This window comes from Haemaphysalis longicornis, unplaced genomic scaffold, assembly GCF_048455015.1.
Source record: "Haemaphysalis longicornis isolate Haplotype H1 unplaced genomic scaffold, Haemaphysalis longicornis Haplotype H1 scaffold_6, whole genome shotgun sequence".
Lineage (NCBI taxonomy): Eukaryota > Metazoa > Arthropoda > Arachnida > Ixodida > Ixodidae > Haemaphysalis > Haemaphysalis longicornis.
In genome coordinates this window covers 19,999,435-20,010,920 of record NW_027526407.1, presented here as the reverse complement: position 1 = coordinate 20,010,920, position 11,486 = coordinate 19,999,435, and the positions used below count along the sequence as shown (strand labels likewise).

Sequence of the window (11,486 nt, the reverse complement as noted above, 5' to 3'; positions counted from 1 at the left end):
CTGATGCCGCACGGATTTTCTCATTTGATAGGGACAATGTGTCACCCCAACACCACTAGCCTAGAATAATCTTCTTTTATGTACAGTGTTCTACAGCAGACGCCACGGCAGACACCACGGCCTTCCATTCGCGACACTCGCCTTTGCACATCACTTTGCTGACTTCTGCTTCGCCGCCTGTGTATTTTTTGAGTTGTTAGGGGAGTACAAGTTGGCTGCAATACAATTGTTTTTCCTTCGATTAAACTGTGTCATCTTTGGCTTTGTGAGGGGAGTACAAGTTAGCTGCAATAAAATTGTTTTTCCTTCAAGAAAACTATGTGATCTTTGGCTTTGTGACATCTCGTAGAGGTGCTGGATACGCACCGTATATGCTCCCTGCTCCTTCTGGACGCCTCCAAGCCATCCCAACCTGAGCAAGCCACCGACTTCAAGGTTTACCGGCCGAGTTTGGTCTTTACCAGAAAGAACCAAGATGCCGCACCCGACAAGATGGTGCATGAAGCCACTCACCCCGTCGTCTTGCAACATCCACGGGAACCACCAGTTCCGCGGATCTCCCTTTGAATACCCCTAGCACTGGTTGGAGAAAGTGGAGCGCGTCCGAACCTTTAACAGGTTGGATGACGAAGAAACCTTTGGGCATGTGTTCTATGTAGAGGATAAAAATCTAACTTGGTTCGAGAACCACGAAAGCTCCCTGACTGACTGACTTTCTTCAAAAGCGAGTTCTTGAAAACATTCACCACCGTCGTGCATACGGAAAGAGCGAGCCACACTTGTTAGAATCGCGAACGAAACACCTCAACGAAGGGGTATACTGATCTTTGTTGAGGATATGAAGAGGTTGTTTCGCCGCGCATACCGGAAATGACCGAAGAAAAGAAACTAAGCTTTCTGATGCCAGGAGAACAGCAATAGCTTTCTGCTCGCCTTGCCCGTAACCATTATAAGACGGTGGCCGAATTCGTGTCTGAGGCGGCCGTGATGGAGAAGAGGCTAGAAAATCGAACAAGGCAGTAGGACCGCCCAGTCAATATTCTGTCTTCGGCGACGATCGGTGCCGGGTTATTACCTCGGACACACTCCGTATTAGCTCCGACACATGACAGCAAAACCCGAACCTGCCCATGATAATACAACGAAGACCACGACGCACAGTGCCCGACCGTCAACACGCAGAAGCAGAGATACGACGCCACGACGCATCCGGAACTCTAAGAAGGCAGCGTCCGACGTTCAGCTGTCCATCGACGGCTTTGAAGTAGTCGCCCTCATAGACACGGGAGCCGACTACTCAGTCATGAGCGGACCTTTCGCGTCTAAGCTGAAGAAAGTTACGACCAGATGGGGCGGTCCGCACATACGCACATCAGGAGGCCACCTTGTGACGCCAAGTTGAACGTGCACATCCCGCGGCAACATAGGCGGCACAACGTACCCTGCGGCGTTCGTCATTTTGCCCAACTACTCCCGCGACGTAATTCTCGTAATTGACTTTTTGACGGACAACGGTGCAATAATCGATCTGCAGAGGAAGTCGACAAAATTTTCCCCCAATCGCTCCATGAGGCCGGAACCGAACACCAATTTGCTGTAAGGATCGCTGATGATTATGCCACCCTACCACCACTCGCAAGCTTGATGGTCACCGTCTGCGGTGAAGATGCTGCTTCTGACATCGACGCTATCGTAGAGAGTGACCACATGTTGCATCTCGACCGCGGTGTCTCTGTTGCAAGAGGCATTGCGCGCTTTTGGCAACGCAAATCCTACGTTTTGGTCACTAATTTCATCAGGGAGTACCACCATTTAAACAAGGGCGCTGCAATGGCGTTCCTCGAAGAAACGCAAGATGCACGTAACGTGATAGATGTCAGCGACTTTGAACACGCACCCGAAGATGCCTTCAAGCTTCCGCATCCCTTCGACGTGAACCCAGCGCTGCCGCATAATAAACCGAACAAATTATAGTATTTGCTGCGTCGCTACCTCAAATGGTTTTTGTCGAACTCAAAATTAGGTCATACACCTCCTGCGAAGCACTGAATAAGAACCGAAGATGGAGACCAGCCTACCCGACAGTCACCGCACCCCGTCTCTTCACACGAGCAGGGAGGCATCCGTACTCAATTCGACGACATGCTCATCGACGACATTACACAGCCATCAAAACGTCCGTGGGCTGCGCCGGTCGTACTCTTGAAGAAAAAAGACGGCACAGTGAGGTTCTGCGTTGACTACCGGCGATTGAACAAGATCACCAAAAAGCACGTGTACCCTCTCCCACGAACCGTCGAACCGACGACCAAGAAACACTGTAAAAATGACAAAGCCAGCACACTTTCTCAAGGAATAATGTCATCAGGCGTTCAACTATCCAAGATTGACTTCTAATTAACAAGAGTGGAACCAATCCGCTATATAACTTATTTCAATATCACCCTGAACTGAAATCTTTATCTGTGTTTTTAAAGCACAGCTTTCGACCTCGACCAGCCAACGGTTTTTTTCGTGGCGTGCGGGAAAAGAAATCGCCAACGCGGCTGCGGAGGGGGAGGGCGGTTTTCACTCACAGAGCAGTGTAGATTGCACGGTGATTTGACCCAGCGTTCCGCGCGCGACCCGGTTTGGTTGTCTGCTTTAGCGACGGTTGTATTGGGCCTTTTTAGGCGTAGCTTTGCGTTCAGAGCGCACTTCCATCGCACGGATTGATTAGATTGTTCGACAACACCTCCTGGGTGTTGGCCAACATGGCGGAAATAATTGGTCGTACGGCAAAGATTCGTGAAAGATTGGTTTGCTGGGCGGTAAATCAAAATGTTAAGACCACATACAGAGATCTGGCTGTTAGACAAACACTACCTTTTCCGCCCTGCTTGCGATGAATGGGACTCCGTTTTGTAAATTTGTCAATAACAATTCGGTTGTGTTTTTACAGGTATTACACAAGCCGAAAGGAAGAACTGTTTCTTATAAATAGCAATAATAACAGTTCCCTCAGCTTTATCGTAATTCTCAAACTTACTAAACTAACTAGTCTAAATCGGTATAAATGGTAATCACTAAGCTCACATGCCGAATTGTTTCGGCGTGCGCGCTTGTGTCGCGCGGTGGTATAGTCTCGAGCTGGCACATCAGGATGGCTAGGTTCCGCTGTCTGCCCCTTCGAAGGACGGTCCTCACCTTTTTCTTTTTGCCGACGCTTCTGTGTTCTGGATGCCATCCCTGCGAATTCTAAATAACGGCAGGCAGAATCCCTGGTTTCACTTTTTCTGGAGCCACGTTAGATTATGTTAGATCGCATTGGCAATTGTTGTCGGTGTCGTTTACAAAAAATGGAGGCCAATTTTTTTAAAATCCGGATGCCTTCAATAGTAGGCTGAACATGACTAGATTCTGGTGCATCGGAAACGTTGGTTGCAATTATCCGAGTGAGATTGGACATTTTTTATAATGGTAGGAAGCAAAGCTCGAAATTGTAATTACAAGTTTCAATTTTCAGCTGATTGATCATTTGTTTTTACATTCAAATAAAAAAGTGTTAGAACCAGTAAAAAAATTATTGCTTTCGTTGTTTAAGCGTTAATTTGCAGCAAGTTTGTATGCTCCACCGTAGAAGCTTACGCAAAGCTATGTTGGCTGAATTCGTGAGTTCAGTAATATTGTCTGTCTGAAAAATAGGCTAGTTTGCGCAGCGTATACTATAAATTGAGCGCGTTCATCGGCTTGTCTAAGGTTATTTCTGTAAATATTGAAAAGAACGGGACTTAATATCTATGATGACCCTGCAGCGCCAATGCTCTTGCAATTAATATAGACGATCATTTCTCTGTTAGCCAAACGCATTGTTTTCGATAATATAAATACGACTCAATCAGGTTTAGCGGGAGGCCTCGGAAGCCGTAATGCCCCATCCCACAAAATAACGTTTCGTGATTTGTGGAGTCGATCGCGTTCGACAAATCAATGAAAATGCCTAACCTGAGTTTCTTGTTTTCAAATTCGTCAAGTATTATTTTTTTTTCGTGTCAGTAGTGCGAATTGTGTTGAAATTACTCGGCGAAAACAAAAGTGTTGTGACGATATCATGTGTTAAAAAAAAGATGCTATTCTCCTGCATATTCTGCTTTCTAGTCACTCAGACATAACAGGTTGTGTAGGTATAGGCCGCTTATGTGAAATTCTTTCCTGTCACCGGACTTAAACCGAACACTGTATTTTGTAAACTGGATGTTCTCTGGAAACTGTACTGTAGACATGCAAAGGCTGGAGATGTGAGCGAGGGCCTTTACCAAAAGGTGAATAACAAATTTGATTGGCTTGGTTTTACCCTCACCAGTTAGTGTTTTGGGGGAGATAACGGTTGATCAGAGGTATCCAGGGGTTGCTGCTTCAAAAAAACCGCCGTATTTGCAATGGGAGTGCCTTAAGTATTCATGTCTATCTCAGCGCGAACGTGTGAAACCACTGACACCAAATTTGTGAAGTGGTTGTTGAATTTGTTCGCTAGCTGCCTTCCAAATATTCGTTTACTTTCTAGCGTTTTGCGGATATCTTTCTCTTGAGAGGTACCATTCTTTGAGAGCATGTTGATCTCCCGCCACACTATGTCATTTCAAAATTTGAACCAGAGAACATACCCTCTAAATATGCATCCTTGGCATTGCGGAGAGATCTTGTAACACAATTTCTGTAGTTTTAAATGCACAAAGTCACTGGGTTGGAAGTTTGTAAGAATTTAGAATATAATGAGCCTTTTTTGTTGAGCCAAGGTTTCCATAACTTTTTTGACCTCTTTATCGTTTGCACTTACAGCCATAAAAGTTTTTTTTCAGAATATCTATGAACGTGTCTAATGAGCTGTCAGAGCTAGCGCACTCCAATACAGGGCGCCAGTGTGTAAAGTTAATTTGATTTCGGAAGGCCGCTGAAGTTCTTGAAGTAAGATATTGTATACTTGACGACTCGGGATGACGTGTACGACTCCGATAGTTTTAAAATGCTTGTAGAACTTCAATCGGAAGGTGATCATTGATCTCTCTTGTAAGTGTTCCAGATTGTACACAGTAGGTCGAGTTGTTTATTACAAAAAATATTTTGAAGGCTTTGCGACTCTCTGCTCATGCGCTTAACTTCTATTACCCAAATTTTGCAAGAGAAAAATTTTAGCCAAAGCTCAAATTTACTGCTTGTAGCAGCGTTCTTGATAGGTTGATTTTCACGCCCCAACCGATACATCTATGTTTTCGGAGCACACCCGGCTGAGTATCATTTCCAAAAAGCCAATAAACGTATAATTTTATTGTCTGTTGGGCGGAAAATATTGAAAACCGATAATTATTCTACGATAGTGTTAAAACTACGAAGCCTCGTGAAGCCTCGTGTTACGGCTGAAAAGTCGGTGAGAAGGCCACCAATAATTTTTAAACACAAACTACATCACTCACCTTTTTTTAATCAGTTTCAAAAAAGGTAGTAGTGGTACTTCAGTTGAGATGTTGCCCAGGGGAGGCGAGTGACGGAGGCCCAAATGACCCCAGCGACGTCCAGTGCTCTGGCCGATGCGGCTTCTTTGGTTGCCAGGTCATAGCTGCGCAAACCGTGCTCGCAGTGAGGCTCGGTAGCCTCGAGGTCTCAGAACATCCTCTTCCCATAAGTACCACTTCTCCGTTATCATTATCACTTGAACTCTGCAGCGCATGTCGCAGACGATCGTCGTTAATGCATCACATTTATTTGGAGCGGACTGCGCATTGCCGTGTAGGAAACGCCAATGTTACTACCATCGCCCGGATGCGTAATATCTTTAGGAACTGCTATCGCCGAAAAACAATGACTGGGAGTGAACTGTTGGTTGCACTGAGCTAAGGAGCGGGGATGTCACTGTGCATCTTGTCTAGGTCAGCTTTGCAAGCAATCTGGAAGGCAAATGAATCTGAGTGCAACACTGAAGTTGGGCCAGTTGGTACATAACTGAGCCATAAAACAGCGCTGCAAACTGGACTACAGAAAGGGCACACAAAGAGCGCCCTGTCTGTTTTCTCTTTCTGTAGTCCTGTTTCCCGCTCTGTTTTATGACTCGGAATCTTCCGCCTGCCGGACATATACCTAAACTGGGACTGTTCATGCGTAGCGCCAGTTCAGTTCCAACTGACTTGCACTAGCCATGCCGAGCAGTTATTTCAGCTATTGGCAAAGGCGTTCATTGACTTAGAGCCGTCGTTTTACGGCGTACCCCCCTTCCCTCGTCCTGCCCCCAAAACAAAAACTGGTTTTCCGTGCCTTTGACATGCCTCCATCGCGTTTGGTCTCGTGTTGAAAGCACATTACGTTGTTGTGCTCCGAAGCATCACCTTGATTCCCATTTAAAGAATTTTCTCGTGGAGGAACTAGTAGGCAAACCTCTTTATCGTCAGCAGTGGTGGGTACCTTAAGGGCAACCCCGACCATGGCAAGTACTTCCAGAAGGTTTTTGAGCGTCTCATGTGGAGTTCCTTTTATCTGCACATTTTTATTTTTAGAGTATTGTTCTTGAGTCTTCAGCGCCGTCATCCGTGTGAGCTATCTCGATCGCAGTCTACTTTACTTTGTAGACTGTGGTTGGAAGTGGATTGCACAAAAGCCTACTCCTTCCGCATCAGTATGGCCTGTAATTCCAACTGCGACGCCTGTGCTGTTGAAGAGACAGTAAATGATGTGCTTTGTCATTGCCCGCAGTATTCACCAGAAACACGTGTTTTGGCCGCTGAGCTCAACTGATTGCACAATTAACCGTTCACAGTATAGACTATTCTAGGACACCGGCCCCTACAAACGACTTCGCATAAGGCAACAAAAGCCCTTCTGCGTTTTATGAAGGACACAAGCTTAGCTGACATGACATGACAAAGACTTTATTAAATCGCCTGCAGTAGGCACCCCGTTGCCGGGATACCTAGACGCGGCCTAACGTCGGTCCTGTCTGGACCATCTACTCGTCAGCGTCCTCGCTACTCGCCCCCAGGCTAGTCGCCGTTACCCCGAGGGGTGGCCGACGCCTCGCAGCTTTCACTCGGTCGCTGTCTTTGGAGGGCCTCCAGGATCTGCTGGACGGCCAGGAGTTGGTCTTCCTTGTTATAGCTCCGCGCCGCGTCTTGAAGCCACGGCGGGATCACAGTCTCCGTTTCCGCTTGTGCTGGTCTTGCTGCACAATCCCACAGGATGTGGATCATAGTAGCCCGAGCCCTGCGGCACAGCTTACACGTGTCGTCCGGATACTGTTCTGGGCATATGTGCTTCATTATGACCGGAGTCAGTAACGAGCCCGTTTGCAGCTGTCTAAATAGCGCCGCCTGCTCTTTGGTAAGATCAGGGTGCGGCGGTGCCATTACTCGTCTGTTCATGCGATAATACTTTGTAATTTCGTGGAACGTGCCCATCCTATCTTTAGTTTCCGCCCACAGCTCTGCAGACAGGCTCGTTTCTGCTGCGCGGCCAGATAATTCTCGCGCAAGAGAGTTCGCTGTCTCGTTGTGGTTGTCCGCAAGTTTAGACACATCTGTCCCCACGTGGGCGGGGAACCACTTCACTGTTACTTTTCTGCCCGTAAAATCCAACGCGGTGAGCACCCGCACAGCTCCACGACACAGCCTGCCCTTGGCAAAGTTCCTCACGGCTCCCTTTGAGTGACAGAGGACTGTCTTGGTGTTCTGGGTTCGCGATGGCCAAGGCTATGGCCACCTCTTCGGCGCTCTGCGCCTCACATGTTTTAACGCTCGTTGCAGACACTGTCTCTCCGGTTACGGCGTCGATCACCACTGCAGTGAAGGCTTCCCGGTTACGGTACTCCGCTGCGTCGACGTATCGGGTGCCAGGTGCGTTGGCGTGTTGCTCGATGATGGCTTTGGCTCTCGCCTTTCTCCTCTCGCCGTTGTGACTAGGGTCCATGTTCCTGGGGATGGGTTGTACCCGCGTCCCGCTTCTGATGTTAGCCGGTATGTCCTCTTGTCTGTTGAGTGGTCTACCTCTCGTTCCGGGCTCGAGTCCCAGCTTGGCTAAGATGGCTCGACCGGTGTTGGATCCCTTGAGCCTCTCCATCTGGGCGGCTCGCTGGGCTTCGCTGATTTCCTCGAGCGTGTTTTGCACGCCGAGGTCCATGAGCTTCTCGGTGCTTGCGCTATCGGGAAGACCGAGTGCTGCTCTGTATGCTTTGCGTATAGCTGCATTTAAACGATTGCTTTCCGCCACTTTCCAGTTGTGGTAGGAAGTGACATATGTTATACGGCTAACGGAAAACGATTGAATCAGTCGTATCAGACTGTCCTCCCGCATGCCGGCTTTCTTGTTGGCCACCCGCTTTATGAGGCGAGTGGCCGCTGTGACTTTAGTTAGGAGTCGGTGGACCGTCTCCCCGTTGGTGCGATTCTTTTCGATTTGAAAGCCCAGCACTCGGATCTTCCTGACCTCAGGAATCTCTTGTTCGTTGCCGGTCCATACCACGATTCGGTTGTTGACCGTGTTATCATCGCTCGTCTTTAATTTTCATCGCGGTGGAACCACCAGGAGCGAGCAGATAAGTCCCGTTCCTTTCAGCTGGTCTTCGATGGTATCGACTGCTTGCTGTAGTGTTGACTCGATATGTCCGTCGCTGCCGCCTGGAACCCATGGCGTTATATCATCGGCGTATATGGTGTGCCGTACGACCGCCAGCGACTCAAGGCGGCGAGCAACCCCAATCATGACGAGGTTGAACAGCAACGGCGAGATAACCGAGCCCTGTGGGGTACCGACGCTGCTGAGCTTCTTCTCCTCGAGGGTTTCGTCACCTGCTTGGATCTATGTCGTGCGCCCCGTTAGGAAGTCCCTAACGTAGTCGTACGTCCGGGCTCCCATGTTCAGGGCGCATACTTGTGCTAGAATTGCCGAGTGCTTCAATTTATCAAAGGCAGTTTGCAAGTCGAGCCCCAGTATTGCCTTGTCCTTGGTCCTGGTCTCGTCGTCCAGGATCTCCGCCATTAGTTGGAGCATCGCGTCCTGCGTGCTCAGCTTGTTCCTGAATCCGATCATGGAGTCGGGATACAGGTCATTGTCCTCGAGGTATTCCTGCCATCTGTTCATCAGAACATGCTCCAGCACTTTGCCGACGCACGACATCAGAGATATGGGACGGAGGTTCTCGATACCCGGCGGCTTTCCTGGCTTTGGTATTAGGATATTCTTGGCTGTCTTCCAGGTCTGGGGTAGCTTGCCTTCCCTCCAACACTTGTTGAAGAGAGCCGTCAAGCGTGCGATCGCAGCCTCGTTGAGATGCTTGAGTGCCTTGTTCGTAACATTGTCTGGACCGGCTGCGGATCGGCAGTTCAGCTCGTGTACGGCCGTCCGTACCTCCCATATCTTGATGTCTCTGTCCAGGTTCTCGTTCACCATGCCCCAGTAGTCTAGATGCGTTTCCTCTCGGTGTTCCGGTAGATACTTGTCGTTGATTCGTTTGTGCATCTCCTCCTTTCCAAGTTCCCGTAACGCCTTGTTTAGAGTCTTGTTCAGACTGTCTCTCTGGTAAGACTTCGTCTTTGTTTCGTCCAGTAGGTGACGGAGCATGGACCACGTCTTTCCTACGTGTAATTGGCCGTCGGCTGCGTTGCACATCTCGTTGCACTGCTGTCGGCAGAGCGATCGCCAGTGTTTCTCGATGGCATGATTTAGCTCGGCCACCTTCTTTCGTAGTCTCCGGTGTGTGCGTTGTTTCTGCCATCTCTTGGGGATGGAGGTCTTTGCCTCCAGCATGTGCGCTAGGTGGCTGTCCATCTTTACGATTTTCACATCCGTTTCAATTTCCTTGGTTGCTGCTGTGACGTTTTCCATGATCTTATTAGACCACTCGTTCACGTCCGGTATCTCTTCCTCTTCGCTCGGTAATAGGGTTCTGTAGAGGTCCCAGTCTTTGAGTTTGTGGATGCGCTTCTCGTCCGATTTTCCTTTAAGCGGTATCGTCACCTCGATTATTAAGTGGTCGCTGCCTAGGTTGTGACCGGTGTTGATCCAAGATGGGGTTCGACCGCCTTGTGATATTCTAACAAAGGTAATGCCTGGCGTGGTGTCTCGGCACGTTGAATTGCCGATCCGCGTCGGGTACGTTGGGTCTGTTATGAGTGTAAGTTCCTCTTCCGTAGCATCGGTTAGAAGACTGTTTCCCTTGGCGTTCTTTGTGATGTAGCCCCATGCTTGGTTGTGTGTGTTGAAGTCCCCGCATATGATGAGGTTGTCGTCCCTGCCGGCAGTTCTGCAAGCCGTATGGAGGAGTGCCTTGAATTTCTGCCTGCGGTTGCTCGGGCTGCTGTAGATGTTCATGATGAAGGTGCTCTCTTTCCGCTATTGTCCGGTGATAACTTCTATCATCGTGTGTTCAATCAGTGATTTCTTTAGTTCTTCCCTTTCCTCGTACTTCAGTCCCTTCCTCACCAGGGTGCACACGCCGCGTCCCTTGCCATTTGCAACTCGGCTGGGTGGGTGGCGTAGGTCTTGTACCCTGGCAGGTGGGTCTCCTCTACGAGGGTCTCCTGTATCAGAATGACGTCGGGCTTCCTGGTTGAGTGTCGAATGTGCTGTTGTAGGACAGTCTTCTTACTTGCGAAACCGTGGCAGTTCCATTGCCAGACCACGAGGCTGTTAGCCTTTATACTGTGCTGGTTGTGCTGCGGTCCATGTTGGGTTGCTCATGCTTAACTCTTCTCTGAGTTGTAATCATGCCGCCATGCTCTGTTGCACGGCTGCTGCTACACACTGTTGTACTGCTGCCGCCACGCTCTGCTGCACTGCTGCCGCCACGCTCTGCTGTACAGCTGCTGCGATGTTCTCTTGCATCGATTCCGTTTGGCTTTGAAGCGCTTGTTCCAGTCTTGCGAGCCGTGCAGCTTGTTGAGCCTCGATCTGCGTCATGCGTGTTGTTATCTTCTCTATACTGTCTTCCGTTCTGTCCATTCTGTCGGCGAGCTTGCGTTCCTTGAGGAGCTCGAGAGCTCTCCTCTTTGGCGCCGGCTCTGAGGTTGGTGATGGTTTCCCCGCTGCCTCGCTGTTGTCTGCGGTCACTGGAGCCGCTTGCAGTATCTGTCGCACTTGCTGTTGTTGGCTAATGCTCTTCTTCAATAATTCTATGGTCTCTGTTAGCTTCCGTTCCAAATTTTCAATGGTTTTGCGCTATTGCGCGTTCTCCCTGCTTATCCTCTCCACTGTTTCCTGTAATGCCCTGTATGCTCCGATTTCCACGCCTTGCCGATCTTCCCGATGGCCGGGGTGTTCGGTCCTCTCGACGTGCTTGGCTGTGACTCTGCTTTCCTCTTTTCGTTGTCTTGGGCTATTTGGCTCCAGCTGACTCTGTTATTCGACTTGGATCGTCCAGTGCTCACGTCCCGGCTAATGCTGCCGCTTGCTAACCTTTCCGATTTACGGCTTAGCGAGCGGGGCCCTCGTTCCTGGCTTTTAGATCTTCCATTGTTCCCCAGTGCTGG

At 49.2% G+C, this 11,486-nt stretch overlaps 1 protein-coding gene across 1 annotated transcript; it reads right to left on the bottom strand.

The window, feature by feature from the left end:
* Positions 1-8,817: 8,817 nt before the first annotated feature.
* On the bottom strand, positions 8,818-10,329 carry LOC144142932 (uncharacterized). The gene has a single exon (XM_077674762.1). It carries the CDS (start codon positions 10,327-10,329, stop codon positions 8,818-8,820), a length of 1,512 nt encoding a protein of 503 aa, XP_077530888.1.
* Positions 10,330-11,486: the final 1,157 nt, after the last annotated feature.